General features: G+C 48.0%; 1 protein-coding gene across 9 annotated transcripts; it reads left to right on the top strand.

Moving 5' to 3' along the window:
- The first annotated feature begins 980 nt into the window (after window positions 1-980).
- Window positions 981-26708, top strand: PRPSAP1 (phosphoribosyl pyrophosphate synthetase associated protein 1). 9 transcript variants are annotated; one of them, XM_032706479.1, is made up of 11 exons: window positions 981-1154; window positions 1813-1924; window positions 10030-10082; window positions 11604-11670; window positions 16095-16267; window positions 16653-16768; window positions 17453-17508; window positions 17927-18072; window positions 24046-24116; window positions 24844-24990; window positions 25615-26105. In XM_032706479.1, exons 2-11 carry the CDS (start codon window positions 1842-1844, stop codon window positions 25771-25773), a joined length of 1071 nt encoding a protein of 356 aa, XP_032562370.1. In that variant the 5' UTR covers window positions 981-1154; window positions 1813-1841; the 3' UTR covers window positions 25774-26105. The 9 variants fall into 9 exon arrangements, with proteins under 9 accessions (XP_032562370.1, XP_032562363.1, XP_032562366.1 ...); XM_032706472.1 differs by having other exon boundaries at window positions 999-1158; XM_032706475.1 differs by having other exon boundaries at window positions 1000-1134.
- The last annotated feature ends 906 nt before the right edge of the window (window positions 26709-27614 follow it).

A 27614-nucleotide genomic window follows, 5' to 3' on the forward strand; every position in this document is an offset into this window, starting at 1 on the left:
TGAAGTGTTCAGCAGAAGGGGAACGATGGCAATGCTGCAGCTCCCAGCTGAGCATGAAATGTTTGTGACAGGGAGTCGTTGCCAGAGGCACTGCTGCCGTCACACACCCGGCCCCACGCGCCAGAGCAGCCCGGGGAGCCACTGAGTCATGGAATGTCCATCCTCTGTGGCCTGAATGAAGCCCACCAGGCTTCCTCCTCCTTCCCCGCTCCCAGCTATAAGGACACAGGACAAGGGATGATGATTTTGCACAGCAACTTAGGAAACTGCCAGGAAAAACCTCTCCCCTCCATGGGGAACCCAGCAACGGGGGCGGTGCTGGTGGTGAAATTAATGCTGTTTGCCATCCCTGCAATGTATAATTTCTGTGAGATATCCTCATTTCTGCTGCTTTGTCGGGTGCTCTGAGTCATCCTGACCATAGGGGGATGGATCCTCATGGTGGTGTCACTTCCCCTTGCTTTCCCAGCTCCTGAGGCTGAGATACATATCATTCATATATATATATATATATAAAAATATATACATATATATATGTTCAGCCAAGTTTCACCTCTTTCCTATACATACATGTTATATACATATATATTATAAACATATATAACATAGCGTATATAACATATGATATACATATTATATACATATATAATATATATTTTTAATATATAATACGTATTATTGTATTTATATATTTATATTTATAAGCACACTCTTAGTGCCTGGAAAGGTCAGCACAGTGCTCTGCCGGACGGGGGTTGGAGCTGAACTTTTCTGCTTATCTAAGCCGTTTAGTCCCTGGACTTGAGAGGGACTTTGTCCCTATTCCCCAGAAGCCATCGGAGCGCCCGATAGCGAGTGTTCCCTTGGGAAGCGATGCAGGACAGGGGCTTGATCCGGCGGGGCGGGCGGGTCCTCCCGCCCGCCCGCCCGCCATAGAGCGCGGCCAGAGCGCCGCCGCCGCGCTTCCGTTTCCTCCGCCGCCATCTTAGGCACGGGCACTTTAACCCCCGCCTTCAACCCGTGCCCGGCGCCGCCGCGCAGAAGCGCGAGGCGGCCGCGCCGCGAACCGCCCTCGCGGAGCGGGAGGTGTATTTGTCCCCTGAAGAGGGAAGCTCCCACCGCTATTCTCCCGAGGTACCGGCGCTGCTGGGGCAGTAGGTGAGGGGACGCTGTGAGGGGGGAGTGCGGCTGCGGTGCCCTCACCTAAGATGGCGGCAGGGGGCGGGTTCTCCCCCGATAAGATGGCGGCGGAGGGGAGCGGCGCTCTGGCCGTGTGGCCGAACTCGCTGCGCTGGGTGAGGGGAGCGGGAGGGGACCGTCCGCTCCAAGGATTCCCCCGCCTCCCAGTGACCCCCTATCCCACCACAGAGACCCCTGTCCAGCCCTGCTGCCTCACACACAAACCCCCTGTGTCCCCTCAGCTCGCCCCACCTCCCCCAGCCGAGGCAACCTCTCTCCGCCTTACTACCCCCGCTCATTTTGGGGGTCGTCCCTCCCCCGGTGCGTGAGGGGACACTGGGTGGGCACGGGGTGGGTGTGGGTTGCGGTTAGCTGCTGTCTGCCCACCCCTCCAAGCCCCCCGCCCCACCAAGGCATCTGCTGCTCCGTTTTATTGTAATATTCATAATTTCCACCCTCTCCTTGCATAGGAGTGCAGCAGCAAGTCCATAGGTAGCGGGAAGGGCTCCCCCCCCCTCCCTTTCCTCCTCCTCCTCCCCACCCCTTAAGGGGCGGCGATCGCGGCGGAGAGGAAGAAAAGGATGCCACGGAAGCTGTTGTTGCCTTATAAATCTGTTTTTTCCCACTTTCGAGCTCCGCGGGGGTTGCATGACTCTCTGGCGATGAACGCGGCCAGAAGTGGCTACCGGGTCTTCTCGGCCAACTCCACGGCAGCCTCCACCGAGCTGGCGAAGAAGATCACGGAGTAAGTTCCCTCTCTTTTCAAGTTTCTTTCTCCCCCCGCTGCTCCTCAGGCGCCTCCTGAGCGGCTGGAGAAGCTTCTGGCATCCTCCCGCCTTCCCAGGGCATCTGCTGCCGACACCTTTGCCCGCGGAGGATTCGCACCGGGAATCTCCATCAGCTCTGAACGTCCTGCTGCTCCTCATCCCCGCCGGTTATCCCAGCCCGACCCAGCGCTGGGGATGGACCCGCTGCTTTCCGCCTCTTGCGCCTCTGACACCCATCTTGGTGTTGGGAAGGCCGGGTTGCAGCAAAGGCTGTTGCTTTTGGGGAGGCAGGAGGAGAAACTCGGCTGAGCAAACCTCGGAGAGCGTTTTTTAGCAGGTTTGGGAGACGCTCAAAACTTTTCTCTGGCTGGTGACCTTGTTTTTCCCAACAGCTTCCCTGTCTGGGGCTTGGGGAGTGTTCATGTGCAGCTCGGGCACAGCACCTGCCCTTGCACTGACCAGTGTGGATTTTGGGGAGGTAGGGGAGGTGGGCAGCACATGCTGACAAAAGGGAGCTTAGTTCAGGGTAGAAGTCTCCCTCTTTTTTTTTTCCACCCATCGATTTGGGCAGAGTTTGACCTTGTCTGGTGCAGGATGGATGTGCTGGGTCCTTCAGAATGAGGGGTTTGACAGCTGGCTCCAAAAGGGGGCTCCTGGTGCACAAGAGGAGCACTGGGTTTCCCCCAGCACTTGACCTTTTTGTTTTTGAATTAGTTTGTTTCAAACTAGGGCACTCCCAGCTAAAGGGACTCTTCTGAGATGGGCATCTGTATATTGGGCTGTCATCTTGAAGCGGGATTTGGGTTTCTTTGCTGCTGTTTCTCATATGAAGCTGCACCCAAAATCGAGGGGACTCAGTGCTTGTTTGCCTGCTGCAGCTGACAACATCTCTGCTATCCCTTTCTGTCCCATTCCTGCCTCCAAGGGTATGCTTACATTGGAAACATGACTAAGTACAGGTGTGCTGCCACCTTAAACTGCAAGAACACTTTGCTATTCGTCCCGTTAGCTTAATAAACACTGTGTTGAATCCTTAGCACAGATTATCTCCACAGAGCTGACTTGGCTGTTTGGCTGGGATGTGTGTTGGATGATAGTGATGGACTTCTTTGGGTGTGAGGCAGAGAGGGGAATCCTTGTGTTTGGGAGTAGAAAGCTTTTTTTTTTGGCTCATATATTCTTACTATGCTTGGTCAGTTCTGTATCACTTTCCCTTCACTGATACAACTGTGAAACTAAAGCCTCTCTCTATAAAAAAGTAAGTTTTGCTGCAACAGATGGGAGAGAGTTTTACAAGGCTTGTCCTGTTGCGTCAACACAGCATAACACAAGTCCCCTGAGGACAAGCTCTGAGTTCTTGGGACTGAAAGAGCAAAGGGGCAATCCTTATTCTTTGCTTTTTGTCTTAAAAATAACTCCCTTCTTTTTGAAGATGTAATGAGAAGAGACACGGAGCAGGTTCCCCGGGCCATGGCGCGCACGGCTGGCTGGGTGACGTGCTGATGTTACCCTCTGTGGGCTCCCAGGGATGCTCCAAGGGAGAAATGCAGCAGGATCCAAATCCAGAGTGGCCTCCCAGCTGTCTTTCACCAAGTAAATTCCTAATAGGGGTGACGTGGGCTCTTTACCTTGGCTTTCACAGCGGGATGTTGGATGCTCGGGTGGTAAGAGCACAGCTGCTGCTTACCTGAGACTTAAGGACATGTGTCTTCATTGTGGGTGCAAAATCTGGAACCATTAACAGCACAGAATTGCCCACAGTAAAAACTGTCCCAAAAATAAAGGTATTTTCAGCATCTTCTACGATGCTTTTTCACTGACCTCCCCCAGGAGCTCAAGGGCTGTTTCAACACATCTGTAATACATCCCTTGTTTTTCCAGGTTGCTGCTGCCTTGCCCCCTGTCTCACATCCCAGCCTGTACTTTGCTGGGGAGGTCAGTTGCACCTTGAGGTAGAGTTGGAGCAATCTTATAAGGGTGAGTTTGTCCTCTAATATTGTGCGTTCTTTTTAAAGTTTTTTTATGACCTTTAGTATAAGCAGTAAAAGAACTTTAAAACAACACGCAATATTAGGAGTAGGGCCCCTTGAGACTCCTGTCCATCTGGGCTCTGTTGCTCTTTGCCTGTAGGTATAATCTTAAATTCTATACATGAGTAGTCCTGGCTTATCCTTTTTTAAAACCTCAAGCCTGGAGAGGAGCAATGGGACATAAATCAGGTCAGTCTCCTCATTCTGTTTATTGCAGAACTTCCCGAGTTGCTTTCGTTTCTGGTTCTGAGTGTCATGTTCTGGCACAGTTCTGATCTTTACAACTCCCATTGAGCATTCTTGTCTGGTTATGAGACAGTGACTGATGGTCAGTCTCACTTTCACTTTGGGTTTTCAGAGCTGTGGTTGATATCAGTGTCTGCCAGGGAGAGGAGATGGTACTGGATTATAAGAACCAAATACCTCGTGAAACTTTAAATAATGAAGATGCTCCTTAGATTTGGCACCACTGAAACATAAATTAAACCATATACTTGTATCTAATAAATCAAGAGGGGACCATTATTTTTTTAAAATTCTTTCCCAGATGGAAAGAAAATTCCTGCTGTAATTAGGACACTTGGCACCTGATTATGAGCTGCATTTGCAGGGGAGAAAGATAATTTCTGTGGCCAGTGCTGATCCCTAATGGGCCTGTGTGCTACTGGGGGGAGGGAGGTCTGGCAAGTCTTTCTGATCTCCGGAGTCCAACAGATGCATTTAGATCTCCCTCTGACTGCAGTGCTTGGCTCAGAGGGCACAAATTTTACATTCTGCTCACTGCTTATGTATTTGGGTTGGAGGTGATTGTTGATTGAAGCTGCTAATGTGTCCCCAGTGCTCCTGCAGCTCCGTGATGGGGGACGTGATACTGTCATTGCCAGCTGTGGATGTGAGTATTCCAGACATTCATTTGCTTTGCAGCATGGAAAAGGCTGGTGATCTAAAGATAAAGCAATGCCATGAGCCTAAACAACGAGGAGTAGGGAGGAAAATACAGGGATTTGTGTTCTGATCTCTGGTTGCAGGGAACTGGGTGATGCTAAACCCAGGGTGGTGTTTCCTGTGGTCAAGAGGTGAGCCCTGCTTTTGGGTGAGACAAAATAGCCAGAGGACTTGCAGCAACCTCCCTCTGCTGAAGGAGGATTTCTGGTAGAATGAAGGAAGAGTAATGTCCCCCTTCCCTTTAGGTCATCTTGCCAGCATCTGAGAGGGTGGCAGAGGGGAGTCAGAGCACAGAGACCTTGGAATGCTGCTCTCACTCATCCCCAAACCCCGTTCTTGCCTTCTGGAAACAGCTCCAGTGTGGAGCTGTGTGAGGAGGGGAGGTGACACCAACTCTTTTCCATCTCAGAAGATGTGGCAGGAGGCTAATAGATATTGGGGTGAAGGTACATCAGAGGATTTTGGAAAGGGAAAAGAATAACCAGCTAAAAAGCAGGACTGTTGGAGAGGGTTCAGGTGGGGAACAGTGCTGGAGTAGGGTGAGCATGAAGGAGTTGGGCTTTGGGATTCTCTGTGCAGCTTAGGGGGAGCACATAATGTAGCTGAGGAGATTTGGCTTGTGTGGAGCTTTCTGTGCTGGCCAGCACCAGCTTTAGGGAAATTTCCTTCTCGAGGAGCAGGCTGGTAGGAGGAGAGGAAAATCTGCCTGGTATTTGCCAGTAGTTGGGCTGCATGGCTTTTGGCATGGCTGGAACAAGTGATCCAAGTGGCAGATGAGCAATAGGGACTGTTCTTCAGGTACCCAGTCGTGCTGGGTGGATGGAGAGTGGTAAAGGAGAGCTCAGGTAGTTTTAAGGATATCTGAACAGACTGCCTTGTGTCCAGGAAGCTGCCATTCCCTTTCCCTTTCCTGGCTGTTCAAGTACTGGGAGATTAGGAAATAGACTGCAGAGCTGCCATTGTGCTGGCTGGACCATGACTGATCTTTAAATAAAGATTTGCAGAAGTTTGAAAAGCAATTCAAAGTCAGGCTGTGACTTGCTTTGGCCACGGTTGGTCACGGCACAGATCCTCTGCTCCAGATCCTTCCGGAGTCTGCAGCAGTTCTTGGAGTCTTTAGGTGTGGGGAGAGCTGGGTGTTTGCAGAGCTGAGACCAGTGAAAGTGTTTTGTAGCAAAGAGGATATTGCCAAAGTAAAATCATACCGTAATTAAGGGCTTTGTATACAGATTTCCCCCTGAAGCTTCCTTTGGAGAAAACCTTACAAATGTCTTGGATGCTGGTCACAGTGGGGAGGAGGAAGCACAGACTGGGCTGAGGGCCTTTCTCAGTGGCACTGAAACAGGTTTTGATGGCACAAAATACTGCAAGTGCATTTGCCTCTTGAAATTTGATTCAGCTGAATGTGAAGTCTCATTGACTGTCCTTTGTCTCAAGAGTCTGGTACAGTGGTTTTTGATAGTCTTTAGAGGAGCATTTTAAAGAACAATCTAATACCACCTCACAGTGTTTCCTAAAATACTGCAGTGTGTCACTTCCTCATTGAACTACAGGTCACTTCTGAGCTGTTTGCATTTAGATGTGAATTTGAGTGAGATTTTATAAACACTCTTGTATCCACAGCTTAATATCCTCTTGGCACGTGTGGAGACTGCGGAAAGTTAGATCATCTTTTCTGAGCAGTGTTTACAGAGAGAGAGATTCCAGATCAATATAAATTTTTAGTGGCCAATTGCACTGAGGAGGATTTTTAAAGCCATAAAGAGATGTTATTCTCTTAGATGCTGTCATGCCCAGAGGAGTTGCTTTAGCGGTGGAGGTGGTGCAAGGATGGCAGCTTGTTTTGCTTGGAGATGTGATTTATCTACAGGACCTAAAATGTTATTTTTGCCAGGAGCAGCTGTGTCTCTGCAGGGGGTGTGTGCTCTGGGTTACCTGCAGTGGCACCTTTTTTGTCCTGTGTCTTCAGACAGTGGTCAGTAACTGTGGTGGCCCAGCTTCATGTGGTTATGCTGTTAGTCCTGAAGCCACATGCAAACAGAGTCCTTGCTGTCAGTTCAATTCCTCCATCCCCTAAAGCAGTGACCAGCGGGGAGCTTCTGGATGGAGAGAATTTAGAGAGAAAAGAGTTGGGATGGAAGAAGAAAAAAAGGGAGAGGTGGTGGGAAGGAGGAGCTTATCTTTGAAGTCTGTGGCTGCTCCCAGGCTATGTGGTGGGTAAGGCTATGCCTTGCCCTTGACTTCTGTGCAAATCTCCCTTTTATCAAAAAGTGCTCTGGAATTCAGTTGCTTTACAACAGGAGCTGCCCGAACAGTCCCCTCTTAATTGTCCTTGGCCAAATCAGTGTTTATCAGACTCCTTCAGCGGTGATATCTCAGCTAATCGAAGCCTTCAGGAAGGGGTTTAGTGGAAGGTGTGCCCCTGGGGTGCACATACCTGAACTGCTCTGGGGGAGCTGCCTGTGGGTCCTGCTGTGCCTGGGGCTCATGGGACTGCGGAGCTGCAGGTGGGGCTGACCTGTGACTTTCATGGGCAGTTTTATCTCCTGCCCTTCCCACTGCCACCCCTTTTGTTTAGGCAACAGTTGGAGCAGAGCTGGGATTTATTGTCTGACCAGACCAATCCACTGCCTCCCATTCCTTCAAGGTGGCAGCTCTGTGCTGTCCCTTCTGCCGCCCTCTGCACCCAGGATTGACGAGCTGAGTTGTTCAGTGTCCCTGTTGCTGTGGGGCAGCAAACTTGCCTTTAGGATTTCTTGTTTCAGCAGCACAGAAACTGCATTACTGCTGTAGGACCTGAACAGGGGAGCACTGGGCTCTGGTTTCTTCTTTCTGGATGCATCATGGAATCATAGAGTTGGAAAAGACCTTTAAAACTGAGTCCAACTGTTAACCCAGGACCGTCAAAGCCACCACTAAACCATGTCCCTAAGTGCCACATCTACATGTCTCTTAAATCCCTTCAGGGATGGTGACTCCACCACTTCCCTGGGCAGCCAGTGCTTGACAACCCTTTCAGGGAAGAAGTTTTTCCTAATATCCATCTAAAACCTTCCCTAGTGCAACTCACCCTCGAGCACCACAAATCTGCTGGTTTTGTTTGCCACCACTTAGCACTGAAAGTGCCACTTTCCAGGGGGTGTTTTGCTGCAGTGTGTCTGGCTGGAGTGGTTTTGAACCTTTCCTTCCTGCCGTGAGATTCAGGGCTGACTGAGAGACTTGCATGGTCTCACTAATGGAATTTTTCCCCCCAGTAGTGAGGTTGGAACGTGCTGTCTGCAGTGAAGTCAGGGTGCACGTGCCTCCAGAGGCAAGACTTGCCATGCAGTTGTGGAGGAGCAAGTGTGAGTCATGAAACATTTCACCCCTCCACCTGCTTGTGTTGCGTGTGTGCGATTCTTGAGCTTGTTTGGACTTGGATGCCTTGGCAGCAAGGCACTGAGCTTAGTGGTTGTAAATGCCAGACTATCGTTGGAAGGAAGCAGGATCCCAACTGGCAGCATGAGCTCCCACCTGCAAAACTCACCTTTACTGTGAGTCTGTCCTGGAGGTGCCCAGGATTGCCTTGCTTGAGCAGCTGTTTTTTGAAGATACTGGAGGTACTGAAGATTTCTTTGCATTGCAGCTGCAAGTTTTAACCCAGCTGGGCTGAGAGAAGCCAAATTAGGGATTTGGGAGGCTTCCCTGCCCTGGTGATGCTGCAGTTGGTACCCGAGCCAGGCTGGGTACAGCCTCACACGTACAGTTCTCAGCTGTGGGAGTTTACTCACCAGCCCCAGCCATTGCAAAACGTGCTGCCAGACACACGATGGGGAGTGTGATCGTGCCAAATACGTGCTTTAGAGCCAGCTAAGCAAACACATCCCATAGCATTGGAGTGTCTGTTATCACAGCTGTCCTGGGCACGTTCTCCAGGCCAGCTTCCAGCTGGGACCTCCAGCATTGGCTCATGGCTGAGCCCAGCAGTAGCTGGTGGGACAGAAGCACGCCAGGGTCAGGCTGCCTCACTCTGAATCCTGGAAAAAAACCCAGTCTTGGTGACAACTGAAGTACAAGGCTGAGTCTGGGCAAGGAGATACAGAGGGCCTGACTGCAGAAGTCTGTAAACCAGGGAAAAGCCAGCAACGAATGTGGACTTTCATTTAGGGTCAGTCCTGATATGCCAAATTTTGGCCCGTGCCCAGGTAAATACAGTATGTGTGCAGAGAGGAAACTATGGCTGTAGTCAGCGTGGTGAGCAAAGGTATTTTCAGGCATAAACTGTTGCCTAATCCAGCGTGTGAGCAAGGCCACTGAGCAGATCCTAGGAGAGGAGGGATTTACCTGCCCCATCCTGCCCAGTTTCAGCAGCACATCTGTCCCAAAAGTCTCACTGGTGCGGAGTCTCGCAGCTGAAGCTCATGGTTAAAGCACAAATGCCTTTGAATACTTACTAATGGATTACTTGTCAGCACAGTTAAATACTGAAGTGTCACCTGAGGGAGAAGTCTGCCTTCTGGAACCTTTTAAAATGCTCTTCAAAGTGAATCATTAGTATGCAAGAAAGAAATTTAAAAAAAAAGAGGGGTGTGACTAATCTTTGTTGTGATGAGTGTTGTAGAACTGACATTTGAGAAGAGGAAGGAGTAATTTAAAAAAATAAATTTTTGAAGTTAAAATCTCTTTAGTCAGCTGAGTTATTTCAGAAGGAAGGTTTGGGGAGAGGTAAGAAAGAGAGTGGGAGTCAAAGAAAAAGTGACTCAGATGCCATTAATTGAGTCTGAGTAAATCATTCAACTTCAGTTGCACATCAAACCCTGCCCAAGGTGGCCTTGCACAGGCTGGCGGGGTGTCCTTTTTCTGCAGGAGAAACAGCCTGTGGTCAGTACAGGGACTGGCTCTTTGAGTACAGCACTGACCTGCTGCAGAGTGGTGTGTGCCAGGGCCCTCCCCAGGGATGTCAGAGGGAAGGAGACTCCTGGGGAAGATGAGCAGCCTGGCTGGCTCACTCAGCTCTCTCCTGGGCAACACTGTGTTTTTACTGGTGTGTAATGTCTGGTCCAGTCCCTGGTTTGGATCACAAACTGCTGAGTTTCTCCATTTTTTATTTCCTTTTTTTTCCTCTCCAGGCGTCTCGGTGCTGAGCTGGGGAAATCTGTGGTGTACCAGGAAACCAATGGAGGTGAGAGAAATCTTTACTGTTTGAGGTAATCTTAGAAATACTGGGTAACTCCATCGGCCAGACCTGTCTAATAAGTGCAGTGATTCAGCTGTGATGTTACAGCTGCTCCTGGCAGTGCTAAACCTTTGTGTCTGACCTTGGACAAAGCAATTAAATGTGTTCCTTGTTTGCCCCTGTTATCTTGTTTGTCTGCCCATCAGCAAACTCTCCTTTGGAGCCCTACCTCAGGTGTTGGCTGCTGCCAAATCTTACTGGCTCCTATGCTTAGCAGAACAGCTCCAGGGTTAAAAGTAATGCCCTGCTTTCTAAGTGTCTGCCTTGTGAACTTTTAAATTATCCCCTTCCTCCAGCCCTCCCCTGCCACAGGCAGGTTACAGCTGCCCTAGCAAGGACTTGTTCTCTTGCTTTAAAGAGTGAGAATTCAAGGCTGTGCTGGGTAATGTACCTCTTGGACCTTGGCTGAGAGACATTTACTGTTTCAAGACCTCCATTACCTTACTTGCAAGAGAGGTTAGAACCAGAGAGCTGATGCAGGTGGGAGGAAGGGATGGAGGATTTATGATAGTGTTGCTGCTCTTGCAGCCAGAATGGGCCACACCATGGGCGGTTATGGTTGGGTTGGCTGGTGTGTTCATGTTCGTGAGAGCTCGCTGCCCTTTGGGGTTGGTTTTAAATCAGGTTGCTTGCTACAAGGTCTGAAGTCGTTCTTCATCACTGCACAGCACATCAGTCTGCTCTCTGCTGAGTCCCTTCAGGTTACTGCCAGTGCCCAGGCAATTAGACTTTGAATTCCATAGCTGTGCAGCTATTTCTCTCCTTTTGCTTATCCCTGCCCTCTAATTCATGACTGTGTGGGATATGAGTGGCTAAGCAGGTGCTTGGGAAACCTGGAGTCATTGCTTTGGCTTTGCAGAGCTGCTTGGGGCTCAGCTTTTGCAGTTGAGTCAGGGACTGTAGCAATGGTGTTCAGCAGAGACCCAGACTTCCAGCTCATGTCACTGTTGAAATGTCTGGACCTTGGGAGTGAAACTGGGGAGTTCTGTGTGCTGCTGGTGTTGCCTTGGGCTGTCCAGCTTGCATGGAGCTGATCCCATGCTCAGCTGTGAAAGAGCTGAGTTACCTTCTTGGTGAGTCCTGAAGGTTGTTCTGCCTTGAGTGGTTCATTGCTCACTAACAAATGTTCTGTTGACAGCTTTCACCACTCCATGGAGGAGCGAAAAGGATCTCTAATTGAGAATTAGGCAATTGTCTTCTAAACATAAGAAACAGCTATTCAGCCTGCTTTTGCTTTGTAAATACAGCTAACTCACTGGTATGTCGTGCCAGCTCTGCCCAGGACCAGCCTTTGGAAAATGTGCTCTGCTCATCTGTGTGTCTAGTGGGTCTGTGTGCACAAAGGGCAAGGGAGCAAGTCCTCATCTGCCCTGACCAGGGGGCAAGGTTGCTGCTAAAACATGGTGTGTTGTCACTGTCAGCCTGATGTTTGGAAACAAAACTGACTCTGTTTCCAATCCTTTTCAGAAACAAGAGTTGAAATAAAAGAATCTGTCCGGGGACAGGATATCTTCATCATACAGACAATCCCCAGGTAAGGGACTCGTGGCTCAGTTTTACACCCAGGATGTGCTGTGAATACCTGGGTCAGCAGAGGGTTGGATGGTTTACTCACAGGATAACCAGTGGAACTCCTACCAGTGCTGTCATTGCTTTGACTCACATCTAAGACCCCACATAGTGTTAAGCTGTTGACATTCCCAGAGGATCTATTGTGCCACAGCAAGCTGAGACTCTTCCCATCAAATAGCTCCAGTGTGTCACTTGAGGCAGGAACAAGTGTGACTGATGGCTGCAAGTGAAACATCCCTGCTCTGTGTGTGGTGGCCTTTTGGGCTCAGTTGTTTGGTGATTTCTGACTGGCATTTCCATCCCAGGATGGCTGATTTCCTCAACTACCAAGCAGCAGAGCCAGCATCAAACAGCAGCCATGGCTTTAATTACAGGCTGGATTATTCTTACCCTTTCGCTGTAGTGATGTGAAACTTAGCTCAGGTGGAAGCCTGCAGCTTCCCTCTGGTATTTTTGCAGTTCTTGATGATGGTGGGCCTTTTTTGTTTTTATTTTGGACTATTCTAGTCTTGGAGTAAGAGAAGTGCTGCAAGTAACCAGGGGGCTAGAAAACCAGCTGTAACCCCAGGAACCTTGCTGCTCCCTGGCTGAGGAAGAGACTACTGATACAGCACTGGTGTGGTGGGAAAGGAGCCCAGACATTAAATGGTAACTGCAAAACAACCAACTATGGGTAGGGGAGGCATAGTTTTCAGAGGTAAGGTATTGTTAGGATGCCTATTGCACAATTAGCAAAACAAGAGTATTCCTGCTCTGACAGCTTTTTTCAGGTTACTAAATCCTGCTCAGATTTTGGAGATCCCAAGAAGTAATAAGCAGCAGAGCAGAATAACCTAGAAACAGAATTTTTCCTTGCTTGCCAAAGGAGTAGAAGCCTCTGAGAATTCAAGTTCATTTCCTCTTTGTAATGCTTGGCCTGTTGTTAAAGAAATCAGTAGGACTACTAGGTCAGCTTACTCACTTCTGGAATTCCTCTTGCAGGCAGGAACATTTTCCTAGGGCTCATCTCTTTCCAGAGAGATGCTCCAAGTGTTTTCTCCCCCAGGGAGCAACTAAATCTCCACAAGATGAAAATCCCCTGCTGTAGGATCACCTTTCCGGTGAATGGTGCCATTCTTTTGTCCCTTGTGAGGAGTTCTCAGAAATATCTTGTAACTGAGAGCTGTGTAAACATGAAACAGGTTGAGTGTTCACAGAGAGGCAACTCAGAGCATTAGGGACAGCAACAGTGCTGGGAGGAGAAAATCTCCCCTGCTTTTAACTTGTCGACCCCCTTGTTTTTCCATTAACTTGAATTTGGCATTGTGGGCCAAGAAATTGGTCCCTTTTTAGCCAAAATGTTCAAGGCCCTCCAGGTAGGAGCCACTGTTGTGCAGCCAAATCATCTTTTATTCCCAAACTGCAGCTGTGCCTTGCTGCACTGCTTGAGAGGACAGGTTCAAGGGCATTTCAGTTTTCTAGTGGGTTTCAGGGAGCCTTTCAGGAGAGTCAAAAGAGCAACTGTGTGGAATAATCTAAGAATAGGACTTCCACACTCAGCAGTGGTTTGAAAAGAAAACAAAATATTAGGACTTGGTAGGAAAGGAGGAGAGAGGGGAAACAACCTTGTTATGCTGCAGTGTGAATTCAGTCTGCATCTTAAATGCAGGAGAGAAAACAGAGAGACCTGAATATTTGATACAGGCTCCCTGTCCTGAAAGCCTAGAGCACAACAAAAAAGTGACAAAGACAGGTATCATGCAAGACTGTTGGTGTGTGGACTGGCATTTGTATGAGGGGAAATTCAAGTAGCTTATGTTTAGGTGGTAGAAAAATGAAGAAGTTGGTGGTTTTGTGATACCCTGAAAGTGAAAGGAGCCTTTTAGTGCTCAGTGTTGGTGCTGGTTGTTGCAAAGTCCATTGACAGTGTCACATGAGGTGTTTGCTCAGCCTCCAGGGAAGGAATGTCCAGGGATGTCCTAGACAGGGATGGGGAGCAGCAAGGGAGGCTCCAGGCTGCTGGAGAGGGGTGGAAAGTAGGGTGAGGGGGATGGCTGAGCTGGCTCTAAATATCCTGGTAATGAGCTGACAGTCCCCATGTGAGGTCTTGGCTCAGCCTTCCCAGCAGTAACTAACTGGGAGCACGGCTGCAAGGCAGGAGGTGGGGAGGGCAGCAGGGAGGCTGGGATGCTCTCCTGGTCCCTGTTTTGGAGATGCTTTGGCTGGGGTTCCACCACAGATGTTATTTCCCCCTGTTATTGTCCTTGGTTGGGGTCAGTGCCCCTTGCAGAGGAGCAGAGCAGTGTGATGGCTCAGCATGAAGCATCACCTCAACAACTTCCCCAGGCCACCCAGCCTGAGCCCTGCTGGAGTGACAGACACACCCACCTCTGCCTAGTGCCTGTGCCAGCTGGTCTGCAGGAGCTTTCCAGAGCCCAGCATGGAATCCTGCTGGAATACTGAGAGAATTGCTCCTCCTTGAGTAACTTCAATAGGGCTGCCACGGTCCCACAGCAGCACCAGGACTGCAGGTGCCTTTTAAAACCTTTCTCCCAGTCTTGTTATTTTATCTGCTTTCCATGTGAATAGATATATATATTTTTATTTTTTTTTTTAAGGGGTAAGTTGAAAAATAGTGATGAAAAATAATGAATTTCTTGGATGAACTTTAAATAGGCTTAAACTTGACCACTTTGTTTTTGTATGACACTGATAGTAGCATCTCTTTCTTCTCTCCTGGCCCTACTGGCACAGCTAAAACACCAAAAGGAAGAAACAGTTCTTTGTTTGCTCGTTGTCCTGTGTGGCAGGGGGCTGTGTTTTATGTAATTCTTGGCTGTGTGCTGCAGAGCCAACAAAGCTTTCCTGTGTGTACATGGCATTGTGGTGGGGCCAGCGGGAGAACAGAGACCCAGAGCCTCACAAATGAAGAGGCACAAGTGGAGGTTAATTTCCAAAGGAAGGGAGAGCGGTGGGGAGGTGGAAATGGTCAGAGGTTTGTCACGGGTCGTGTCTCTGAGCAGTGGGAGAAGCTGTCTCTGGTGCTCAGGAGGAAAACAGGTCCTGAGCAATGTCTGGGCAACGTCCAAAAAAGCTCTGCAGAGCTTTAGGTTGCTCTGTGCTGTTTATTCCTCTGCTGCTGTGTGGAAAGATGGCCCAGTCAGCCCCAGCATTGCCCTCCTGACCAGCCTGGGGATGTGGTGTGTCACTGGAGGCTGCAGACTCCCAGGCAAGGGTGTCTGTGCTGCAGGAGGATTGTCTGTCCCACTGTCTGAAGTGTGTGTGTGTTCTTAGTTCCCAAATGGTCTCAAGTCAGTCTGTGATCATGCAGACAGTGTCTCTTGGTGTTGGTTTTAAGGAACTAAAGAGGCTTGGAGTTTTCTTCCCCTTCCTAAAATGAATTAAAATGCAGATGAATTCACTCCTGCTGGGCCATGCCAGTCATCATGGTGGAGCAAACTGAAAATGGGATATTTCAGTCTCGTGACCAGTGACAGGACTCGAGGAAACAGCGTGAAGCTGAGTCAGGGGACATTTAGATTGGATATCAGGGAAAGGTTTTTCACCCAGAGGGTGGTTGAGCACTGGAACAGAGTCCCCAGGGCGGTGGTCACAGCACCAAGCCTGTCTCAGTTCAAGAAGCATTTGGACAACACTCTCAGGCACATGGTGGGGTTGTTGGGGTGTCCTGCACAGGGCCAGGAGTTTGACTGGATGATCCTGGTGGGTGCCTTCCAACTCAGCATATTCTGTGATTCTTCTGCCTATGTTGCTTTTTGGTTTTGTTTTTCTTTTTCTTTCAAGAAACAGTCCCTTAGCATTTCCTGTGCTGTTGTTCCTTCCATCTCTAGATAAGCTGGAGAGTGTGGAGATGCTGACTTCACCAAAGGGATACATGTGGAATTTGTGTGCTCCAAAATGCAGTATTTCTTAAGGCAGGAAAAATAACCTGCCTTGCACTGTTAAAAAAGAAAAATACCCTAATAAATCCAGTGTGGATGAAGTGTTGGCTGCATGTGTGCTGCTTCTTTAAAAGACTATTTTATTTCAAAATACACTGTATCAGGCAATATTTGTTCCAAGATAAATTTTAAAGAAACCCTTTTTTTGTGTGATGATGGAGGGAAATCATCATGTACCTCGCTCATGTTAGAATATAAAATCAAATTCCAGCCCCCAGCTCTTGAGTGCTGGAGTCGTGTCCTGTACATGTAAAAGTTGATTGTAATGTGTTGTGGCGTGGTGGAAGGAGCTGTATGGCTGCAGTCTGGGTCTTGCATACATTAGCCTAAGATGTAGCATTATTTCCTTGGAACTTTGGTGAGGAGAGGTCTGAGTATAAATGGAAAAAGAGTTGCATTGGAAGAACATCTGCTAATACTTGGAATTGTTTTTCAAATGTCCTAGAGATGTGAATACTGCTGTCATGGAGCTGCTGATAATGGCGTATGCACTGAAGACTTCCTGTGCCAGGAACATCATCGGGGTCATCCCTTACTTCCCCTACAGCAAACAGAGCAAAATGAGGAAGAGGGGCTCTATAGTCTGCAAGCTGCTGGCTTCCATGCTGGCCAAGGCAGGTGAGTGTCACAGGGAGGGGCATCCAGAGGGCATCTGTCCTTCAGTTCTTCTCCCATTAGATGTGGGGATGTGCTGCTGAGCTCTTGAGCCACTTCAGGGGAATTGATTTTCTTCGGCTTTCTTGTGTTTCTTTGTAACTCACACCTGGGGAAGTGGCCTAGAAGTGTTGTAGTGAAATACAGTGTCAGCCCAGTGTTGTGACACTGCCTGCCTGTTTGTCTCTATGTCCTTGGAACTTTCTGCATCCATCTGTTTATGATTATTTTATGACATGGCACAATAGTCTGAGTAACAGCTAAAACAGTCTGGAAAATGGAGATATTCAAGGAACTCCAGCCACGTGGGAATATTTTCCATAAACTGTTCTCTTCTCTTTCCCTTTAGGTTTAACACACATTATCACTATGGACCTTCATCAAAAGGAAATCCAAGGCTTCTTCAGCTTTCCAGTAGACAACCTGAGAGCATCCCCTTTCTTGCTTCAGTATATACAGGAAGAAGTGAGGTTACTCTAGTTCTGTATATATCAACTTCTCTTATCTTAATATGGCAGCAGCACTGAGCCTCTCCTTAAGTAGAGGTGGTCTTGTCAGTCTAGGTCAATCCTTCTGTTAAGGAATTCTTTCTTAGGGGAGAAAGTGGGAAGATGCTACACTGTATGATTGTACCTGGATGGAAATTGAGCTCCACCACTCTCAGGAGAGGAGCTTGCTCTCTGTAGAGTTAGTGCCATTGCAGAGATGCTGTTTGTGCTCCTGCCTCTAAACACATTTAAAATCCTGTTCCACTGCCTCCCCTTACCCCTTGGGCAGTGGTGGATTTCTGACTGCTCTGAATTTATTGATAGACTTTGTCTTGGGCTGAGTTTGGGAATGCTGAGCTGGGGGCAGAGCATGGAGGTTTCATTCTCCATGTGCAGAAGTTGATGATTTATTCCCACATGGTGAGAGCAAGGCTTCCCCATATGGAGAGGGTTAAACACCATGAACATTCCCACCTTTGCAGAATACACAAATACTGGTGTTGAAAGCAAGTGCAGCTGCCTCATTCTCTCTTTCAGAGAGAAATGAAGAATGAAGATTTGGGTCTGGGGAGGAGGGTGGACGTGATTATTTAGCCATATATCAAACCAGTTACTAGCAAGAAGGTCTTTCTTTAATTAAATAACCTTTTGTCACATCCAGATTCCAGATTACAGAAACGCAGTTATTGTAGCCAAATCTCCTGGTGCAGCTAAAAGGTAAGTGGATGCTTTACTAGCTGGTTAAAATTAAACTGGAAAATACCTGAGCTGGTGGGAAATACACCAGGGAAAGTATGGGAGGGTGGGAGTAAACTCTGGAGGTCTCTGCTGCTGCAGAGCAAAGTGCTTCACCTGGGGTTAGGATCAGACTTGCTGCTTGAGTTTCAGCAGTGCCTGACTATCTCAGAATGGAGATATATGGAGGAATACGGGAGGCCCCAGGTGGAGCCAAGGGGTAGAGTGAACTTTAGGATATTAAGGACAAATGAAGAATCACTTCCAATGAAGTTTCTTGCTGGGGAACAGCCACAGAGGTGCAGCTTTTGCTTGCTGTTGGCTCTGGGAGAGACCTGGTGGGCTGGGCTGGGAAGCTGCATCAGCCCAACTCCTTCCTGACGGGCTGTTTGTCTTGCAGGGCTCAGTCTTACGCCGAGAGGCTGCGGCTGGGGCTGGCAGTGATCCATGGGGAGGCTCAGTGCACGGAGCAGGACATGGATGACGGGCGTCACTCCCCTCCAATGCTCAAAAATGCAACTGTGCACCCTGGCCTGGAGCTGCCCTGTAAGATCAAGTTTCTCTGCTTACCCTTGGGGGGGAAAAAAAAAAGAAGTTTGGTGGGAAGTTTCTCTTGGTTTATAACCAACCTGATGGCAGTGGGACCAGTGGAATTTTTCTCGTGGAAAGGTTGATATCAGCGAGTTGTAGGAGAAGTCACAGGGGAAGGTTTTTATTTAACTCCTTCTGGCCATGCAGAGCATCAGTATTGTTCTCCTTGGCTGTGCCTGCTCAACAGTGTCAGACTGACAAACCTGATGAAGGTGATGCTTTTACAGTACTCAGCAACAGAACTCACTGAGCTAATGAAACAAAAGAAATGCAAAAGTGCAGGTAATAAGGGAGCTGCTGCTCCATTGTGGAGGGGAGGGCTGGCCTTTATCTCCCCCTTCTGCTGCAGCCATTGTTACTGCTGGAAATTCTCTTCATCCTGGCAGCCAAGGTGATCATGTTCCAGCATCTGTTTTAACAAGATTTTGAGGTTTGTGGTGAATAGTTTCTCCAGGAGCATTGCTGAGCTGTTTCCTGAGCTCCTGCCACTGATTGATAAGCTGCTGATTTGGGAGCAGACAGCAAAGGAGAAAGGACAAAACCTGTGTTCTGGAAATGCCACCTTCAGGATTGCTTGTTTTCCTGCAGCAGTCCAATAACAACAGTAGAATTAAAATACATCTCTCTCTCTCGGGAGGATTTAAGCTTTCTGGGTATGTGGTGGTAGGACAGAAGTTGGGATCAGTGACCGTGGGAAAGGCTGTGTGCTGCTGTGTGTGGTGAGGAGCTCTCCATCATGCAGCCAGACTTAATTACACCAGCAGAGGTTGGGGCTACTGATAAGCCTCTCCTCTTTTGAAGTTTAGGGAGAACATCCAACCAGTTCGTGGGCAGCTTGTGGAGGAGAGGCAAGTAAAACTGCAGGCATTTCACATCACCCCAGTCCTTGCTCACTAGAATACAATCAGTTAAACAGTGCTTATGTTGCTGGTGAAACTCCTCTTGGGCCTTGAGGGCCAGGTGGGGTTTGGCAATGAAGTGTGGGACTTCATCTTGATTGCCCCCCCTTCTGACAAGGGGATTTTTTTTCATGCCCTTCCAACGGAACAGGAATTTGCATGGTTGCTCTTACCTTTTTCCCTCCCCTCCTACTCTGAAGAGGATGCTGTCCTCCAAAATATCACTAGCTGACATTTGTCTGCTACCGAGGCATTGATAGTTTTGTGTTTTTATTTCCAACCATATGTCACTTCAGGGAAGCTCAGCTGTGAGAGCTTGTGCTGCTGGAGAGCCCTGTGAATGGCAGCTCATACAGAAATGTGTCCTTGTCCAGTTTAGTTATGATTCCAGGGGAAAATTGTTTTCAGTCCTCAGCTATCCAAACACAAACTAATTTGCTGTGTATCACCACTTTCTTATTTTATCTCCTGCACAAACTCAGCACTTGACCAATGACCTCCCTGCATGCCTAAGGCACAAATGTAAAACAGTCAAGCTGAGGCTTGGTAGCTGTCAGTCGTGGGGTGGATTTTGGGGCAAACTTGTCCAAAACTCTCAGTAGGAAGTTGATTTTTTTCTGTCCAGTTTTCTAACCTGACAAATACCTGGGTTTGAGTGAGCTGGGCTCTGTTACTGGAGGTGCAGAATTCTGAGGTAATTCCTGTCTGAAAGCAGTCTGTAAGCTTCTAGTGCATCCTGGTTGTATGTCAGCCTCTGACAGGGAGCTGTGCTCTGCCAGACAGAGCTGGAAATGCAGATGGGGTTTGGGGATGGCAGTGCTGTGAGTGTCTGTACTTACCCTCTCTGCTGTGCCTCCTTTCTTGTCCAGTTCAGTCATTTGAAAAGCATCTTCCCACCTCAAATGTCACATCACACCAAATCCTCCATCAGCTCTTCCTGCCATGTGGCATCACCAGCATTCCTGGTGGTGTGAGCTCTGAGGGCAGAGCAAAGCTGTGCCCCTGTATGAAAGGTCAGACATGTGCTGCTCACCCAGAGCTGGATGCTTCCTTACACCAAAACTGTCCCAAAAACCCTCTAATTGTCAAAAAAGAACCAGTCTGGGTCTGCCTGGCTTAGGAACGCTGGCCTGGATCAGGCAGGTGGGGATACTTCTGGAGAGTGGCTGAGACTTACTGTGTAGCATCCTGCTCCAGGCTACAAGCAGACTATTGTGGAGCATCCTAGACTGGGCAGTTCAGGCTCCAGGCAGTTGTGTTACAGCCAGGAGAGAGGTGAAACCTGTGTCTGGGAGCAGCCCCAGAGCCCCACAGCGATGGCTTATGCTTTGTGCCATTCCTCATGGGCTTCCTAGTGAATTGGCTGGGCTCCTGTGTCCTGGCATGCACCTTGTCTCCCCGTTCTGGGAGAGATCATGTGCCTCTAATTAATCAGTGCTGTGCAGTGTAATGGCTTATTTATTGTCCTGTGAGTGTGGCCTGATGTGATATTGTGATTCGTGTGGAGCCACAACAGAAAAATGCCAGAAGTGCTTCTAATTGCACTTAAAATGCTGCACTCGAGCAGCAGCAGCAGCCCACGTCACTCCTGAAAGCAGAGCCTTTGAGACAGGACTTCACTCCGGGGTTATTCCCTTTGATTGTGGGCTTTTGTGTCTCAGAGCTTGCAGCTGGCTCAGGGCTGTGCCTTAAATGCATGTGGACTCTTTGCATGTCTCCTCATCCTGGAGAGAAAAGGAGTGGAACACCATCTGTTAAATCATTTCAGTGGCTCTGGAATTCAGTACTTTATTCAGAGCTGATGGTTCAAACCCGGGGCTCAGCAAACTGCCATGAAGGAAGAGAGTTTGGGGGGGAAAACTGGAGTGACCATAGGTCCATTCCTCCTTCCCTACCCCCATCTTTCCTGTGTTTAGGCTGGGCACAGGGATGTTTTCTGTCCTTCCAGGGCTATCTCTACACAAAACAGTTCATTCTTTGAGCAGCCTTTTGCTCACAGGCTCTGTTGTAAATGCAGCTTTGCAGTTCTTGGTGATTATCACTTTAATGCACACTGTCAGCTCCAAACAGAATTATTTTAGAGTTTCTTAACCCGTTTTTAACTGCTTAATTACAGCAACAGGTTTACACACCTGGGAATGCTGTTTCCTCATGCCAGTAATAATCTTGCCTTTAACATGTGGTACTTAAGTATATGTTACACACATCAGAATTAAAGTGTTCTTTGATATTCTTGTTTTATAAAAATGGTGGTCTGTTTTTTTCTCTTTTATTTCTTCTCTCCCCCCCCCCCCGAAGCTACAGATACCACAAGCATCTTTTCTGACTCTCCAGAAAAAGTCAGCAACTCTTTAACCTGAACTTGTACATGATCCAAGGGGTTATGCCAGGCAAAAGTACCACTGTGGCTTATTTCTGTTACCCTCTTTTGTCTGCATATAAACAGAGGTTTTCAGTCTGGAGGGGAAAATGCTCTTTATTATTTGAATCACTTTTCAAGCCACCTTCTCATAGCAGTTCTGACTTGCACATCTTGATATGTCCAAAGATTTGGAAGAAGAAACTGGCTGCAGTAACCTTTGTGTAAACTCTCATCACGTCGGAGCAGTTCTCTTGAGATTTGATGTGGTTGTGGGTGGATCTTTGGCTTGCAATTTTTTGTTTCTGTTTTTTTTGCAGAGAAAATTGAACAAGAAAAAGGGAGAACATCTCTTTAAGATCCGGGTAGGTCGACACGTTGCCTACCATTCTTTAAAAATAAAACGAAATCGAAATACAGCTTTTTAAAAACAGAGATGCAAAGCACTGCTAATGTTGCTAGTTGCCATGTTAGCCTTTAAGCATAGCAAGTGTCTGCTTCCTTTATGGAATAGAAGGATACTGATTTGCTGAAACTTCATGTTTCTGTGAGTAAAATAGGGTTGAATTTCAGCTCTCTAGTTCTGTTCACCATTTGTGCAGAAAGATTCCCCCTAACCTGGCTGTTGTAACCAGAGATGGCACTCATCTGTGGATACACATGGAGGATGGGATGGCAGCCAGGTGGAATCCTTTTGATACTTCCCAGCTCCCACCAGGAGCTTTATTACTGTCCAAACTAGATAATAAACTAATAACTAATCTAAGCAGGTCGGTAGTGCCTGTAATTGAAATTTATGATCTGCTTATCTCTTGTGATGCTTAATCTGCATTTATTGCAAATACTCATCCTTCTCATAAGAATGTTTTTCCTTCAGGATTAGAGGTGACATTGCATTTGATAGGAGACTCAAATAACTGTGCAAGGGAGGCTGGGGAGTCTGTGCCATGAAGAGCTATTAACTCTTCAGTCCAAGGTAGCTGTGACTTTAACTGCAAAACCTGGCAATGAGTGATGGAACTTTGGTCAAAACAGAACTGTTGGACACCTTTTATACAGTTTTGGTAGGTTTATGGAGAACCAGTCTGTGGAGTAGGTTGTGTATGTGAAGAACAGCTCTACACATGAATCTTCAAAGCTGTGGTCCTTAAAATTGCTTTCATCACATCCCTCAGTGTGACTCACTCACTCAGCTGTGCTTGCACTCTAAGCATTCCCAGGCACTGATGAGATGTGGGAATACTACTGGATCAGCCTGCTGTGCAGGATGAGGAGTTTCATGCAGAACTATTTTGATCCAGGAGGGCAGAAATCAATATTCAGACAGGCTTTTTGATGGGCAATGGCTTCTGTTCTCCTGCTGCTCAGGTATTACATCGAAGTAGGTTATCTTAAAGCAGAAAAGTCTTGCTGTGTAGGTTGTCTGAAACTCCTCAGCACTTGAGAAGCCTCTGTGGTCAGAATCCTGGCAAGACCTGAGCTTGCAAAAGGAGGGGTACCAAGTGCCTTGGTAGGACACTTTGCTGCACTACCCATAGAGAGCATCAGATTTGGGAGGGGGGTGTGTGGAGATGGGCCAGGTAAGTGTTACAAAATGCAGGATGTTCCTCTTTGCTTCAGTGGTTAGATCAGTCCAGATTGTCACCTGTATGCCCACCACAGTGTCCTTTCCATGCTGGCAGGTTTTGTTCTGTACAAACCAGCACCCTGTGGCAGTGACAGGTTTGGCTGATGGACAGCAAGTCCCTGGCCTGTATCAGAGGCCAGTTGCTGTTTGATGTAAGTCTGAAGGCTGTGTTACATCTGGACACTCTCAGTGCATCCTGGTTCATATCTCTTTATGTATATACTGCTGCTGGAAGTTTGGCAGGATGTAGTTTGGCATAAACCATGTCAGTGCAAAAGCAGAGTCAGGAGGGAGTGGAACCTTATTTCCTAGTACATCTCTTCACTGTGTCAGGTAGCACAGCTTGTCAGTGCTACCTTGTCAGACCCTTTTGATCCAATTGCTGGTTGCACTGAGCTTGTACAACTGTGTTTCCACTGGATTTTGTCCTGCTCTTTCCATTAATCCACTTAAAAAGAAAAAAAATCAGCAAATTTGCTTCTGCAAACTTCCTTAAGCTTTCTTTGCCTGAGCAGGTGGTATTAATGTTCTTACACCCTCTGAAAGAGCCTTGTGTGTTTGTTGATGTGAGAAAGCAAGAGCTGCAGTGCAAGTCTCTGATCCTGCAAATGGATTGCTGAGTCCAGCAGGTGAAAAGTTGCAGCTCGTAAAGCACCTGCCCTTTGAGAGGTGCTGCTCAGAGAATCCCGTTTGTTGCTCCCAGACATGACCTGTTTTCAGATCTTTTTCTGGGGGAAAAAGAAAGTCACCAGCATGTCCCATAAACCAAGTGCTGCTTTGTAGCTCTCCTTGCACAGGGACCTGTTAGATTGTTGGATTTGCTTGCTGTCTCTGAGGTCAGTATGAGGTCCCCACAGAAACAGAGAGTTTCCTCATTGTGCAGCAGTGCTGTTCATTTAAGGAGGAAGATGATGGTTAAACCAGTGCTTTCCCACTGAGGTGGGTGTCAGGATCATGTATAGGGGTTCAGCCTCTTGTGTGGTGGAGCTGTTGGTGTTTGATTCAAGCCTGACTGACCTGGAGTTCTTTTTTCTCTTCTTTAGTGATGATGGCCAAGGAGAAACCACCAATAACTGTGGTTGGAGACGTTGGAGGAAGAATTGCCATCATAGTGGTATGAGTGTGACAGGGGCAGTTGGGGGGTGGCTTCCTCACAGCATCTTACCTTGAGCTGCTCTATCCCTGAGGGTAGGAGGGGGATTGCTGGTGTAGGGGTGGGAACATGATTGTTAGACACTGTTTTCTCCAGTTTTGCTGGTGGCTTCAATTATTTCAGCTTGCTGTTGAAAACCCTTTGTACTTCAGCACTTTAAGCCCTAAAATCTCCTTGCTCCCTTAATTCTACAAATGTCAGATGTCTGCAAATACTGAATAAATCCAGGACATGCAGAATAAACTCCTGAAGTGTTTAAAAAAAAAAAAACCAAACAAAAACCCCCATAAAAAACCCCAACAAATGAAAAAGAAAACTTGCTGAGCTTCTCATACTTGCTGTGCCAGGCTGCAGTGTAAGCAATCAACATGCAGCTCCTACCCCCATGAAAAAACACCTTGCTGATGATAAGCTCTGTGTGTGTGTGTGCATATGCAGGGACTGATTTGTTTCCAAGACACAGTATTTGTTCTCCACACTAGAAAAAGGGTCCCTAAAATAGGGAAATGGCATTTGCAGATTAAAGTCATGCACCTGGGTGTCCTTGCTTCTCACCAGCAGCTGAAGTAGACAGGGATTATATTTTTCATCTGTGTGCATGGCCAAAGCTGCAGTACCTTGCAGATCCACTCCTGCCCTGCAGGCACTGTAAACTTCTGGTTTTGAGGTTCCTTCTGTTTCTCCTCAGGATGACATCATTGATGACGTGGAAAGCTTTGTAGCTGCTGCAGAGATCCTGAAAGAGCGTGGAGCCTACAAGATCTTTGTGATGGCAACTCATGGGCTCCTGTCAGCAGATGCCCCCCGTCTCATAGAGGAATCCTCCATCGACGAGGTGAGTCTGCTTTCTGCAGAGGAGGGGCTGGCTCTGATGACATCCAAACTCACAAACTTATTCTTCCCATGCCACACAGCTCATCTCTGAAATCACTAGTGTAATCAGGTGCTTTCAGTTAGCTGGTTCTTCAGTGGAACAAAAAAAGTGTGTGTGATTAATACTTGTTCAGATCAGGTCTGCTTCCCTGAGTATGTTTTCTCCCTAATGCAGGTGTTAGTCATCCCTGCATGGACACTTCCCTTACTGCAGCTGGTGGTATGTGGCTGCCATCTCACTGTGCAGCCCTTCTCCCTGCCCCTCTCCCCCAGCTGCTGAGGGGCTGTTGGGACATCAAGAGGACAAGATTTCACACCTCACCCTTAGTAACAGACATGTCAGATCCTGTGAACTGAGTGACCCATCAGCCTGTGTGGAGGTGGCTGTTGGAGAGTGCTGGTTATGTTGGTCCCCTCAACAGATTGACTGTCATGTGGGGGAGACCATTTATTTCAATCCCACAAGGATTTCTCCCCCTGAATTGTGGAACAGCAGGGGCACACCCCTCCTGGAGCTAATCCAGAGTGGCTTCTCGGGGAGAGCGAGCGTTTCAGTGGCACAACTTTCTTTCCTTTCCATCCGTAGGTGGTGGTGACCAACACGGTTCCTCACGAGGTGCAGAAGCTGCAGTGCCCCAAGATAAAGACTGTGGATATCAGTTTGATCCTCTCGGAAGCCATCCGGCGGATCCACAACGGCGAGTCCATGGCTTATCTCTTCCGCAACATCACTGTGGATGACTAGACCTGGCTCTGCCCCCGTCCTGGGTTCCACGGGAGAAGGAAATGTGCATGAAAAGGCAATACCATAAAATATAGGCATAACACAACTGTTTATTTTTGTAGGAGCGTGGAGGTTTTCAGGGTCTTTGAGCCATGAGATCTAATAGAAAAAAAAGTCAACCTGACCAGCACTTTACAGTTGAATAGAAGAGGCCACTGGCAATGGGGAGGGTTACACCTTAATTAAGAGAGGTGGTGTTGAATTTTTAAGTTCCTTTAATGATTTTTTTCTTTTTTTTTTTTTTTTTTTTTTAGCGTGTTATATCTCTTGCCCTGTAGGGGTGGAAAGAAAAGCTAAACAGAAGTAGCTGTCAGCTTATGAGAAGGGAATAGAGACTGTTCATTGCTGTGTGGGCAAGCAAGAGCAGCCTTTGGGGTTGTTTCTGCCTGTGGCTCAGCCGAGAGCACAGAAGGGAACGTTCTGCTGGCAGAGCTGAGCAGCACAGCAGCTCCTTGCCAAGTGAGTGGCCTCTCCTCTCCTGCACAGCAGAGCAAGGACTTTCATCAGAACTAAGTTAGCGGAACATCCCAAGGGGACAGCTTAGGGCAACCCGTTCGCAGGGCTACTCACATCCTTGTGTCAGGGAGCTGGGAACAAGCTCACGTGTCTCCCAGCAGAGCAGGGAACGCTAGTTAATGTGTTGGCCTTTTCATTTTGCAAGCTTTTGGATCATTATTGTTCTTCAGTGACAAGTCACATGAGGGTCTTGGTCCTCCCTTGAACGCTTGTCTGCACTGCAAAGCCAGGCACAATTTTTGGAGTTGCCTGGGGCTGACGAGTTTGTGGCAGAGTCTTGTGGGGAAGGGAAGTTGGAACAATATCTGCTTCTAATGCAGCTGTGCTCTCCAAAACACTAACACCAAACCTGCAATAAAAAGCGTAAGGTTTTTCAATTTCGGTGCTTCCTGTGAATGCTGTACCCTCTGAGCAGCTGCTGTGTGTGTTCAGTGGGGCTGTTGGTGTAACCAGGCTCACTTGGCTTGCAGCCTTCTCCCACAGAGAAGTAGGACTTGCTGATCACTCCTGTCTTGAGTGATACTAATTTTTGGGTGGAGGGGACCCTTGAGGAAGGAGCACAAGATGCAGGTGGAGGGCTTTGTCTCCAGGATGATATAAGGATAAATTCCCAAACTGTGATCTTCCCCCTTGATGAGAGAAACACACTCCAGTAAAACCTACACCGCTTTCTAGCCTGCTGATGTGAGGAACAAATAAAAGCTGCTGGAAGCAGTTGCTTCAACAGCCTAAGAACTGTTTAGTTTTGCTTATCCTTGTTCTACACCTTTCTCTTCCACTCCAGCATCTAAAATATGTATGGGGCCGAGGGGCTGGCAGTGACTGAGCAGGACAAGCTTTGAACACCAGGCAGACAAAGGTTCCTCAGCACAGAGTGGCTGGATCAGCGTGGATTAAACCTCCAAGCCACATCCCACGAGGGGTGTGCAGGGCTGGATGAGGTCTCAAAGCTGTTGATGGGTTTCCTGCATTTTCAGAGTACCACAAACAAATCCCAGCTGTACTCTGTGGCCACAGTGTGGCTCCTCAGCCTGGTGGGGTAACACTGCTGTGCTGCAAGTACTGAAAGGATCAGCTGAAGCATGTGAAGTCCTTGTAGATGTCTGTGTGCCCCCTGGTTCCAAGCCAGTACCAGACCATGATCTCCATCCTGAAAGCCAGTGTTAAAAATGTGAGAGGTATTGCTCTTCTCTCCCCTTCAAACTGCTTATGAGACCTGCCAGGAGCAAGGCCAGGGCTCATCGAGGGCTGTTGGCCCATTCAGGCCTGTTTTAAGTGGGCTGTAT

The sequence above is a fragment of the Chiroxiphia lanceolata genome, chromosome 19 (genome assembly GCF_009829145.1).
Source record: "Chiroxiphia lanceolata isolate bChiLan1 chromosome 19, bChiLan1.pri, whole genome shotgun sequence".
Lineage (NCBI taxonomy): Eukaryota > Metazoa > Chordata > Aves > Passeriformes > Pipridae > Chiroxiphia > Chiroxiphia lanceolata.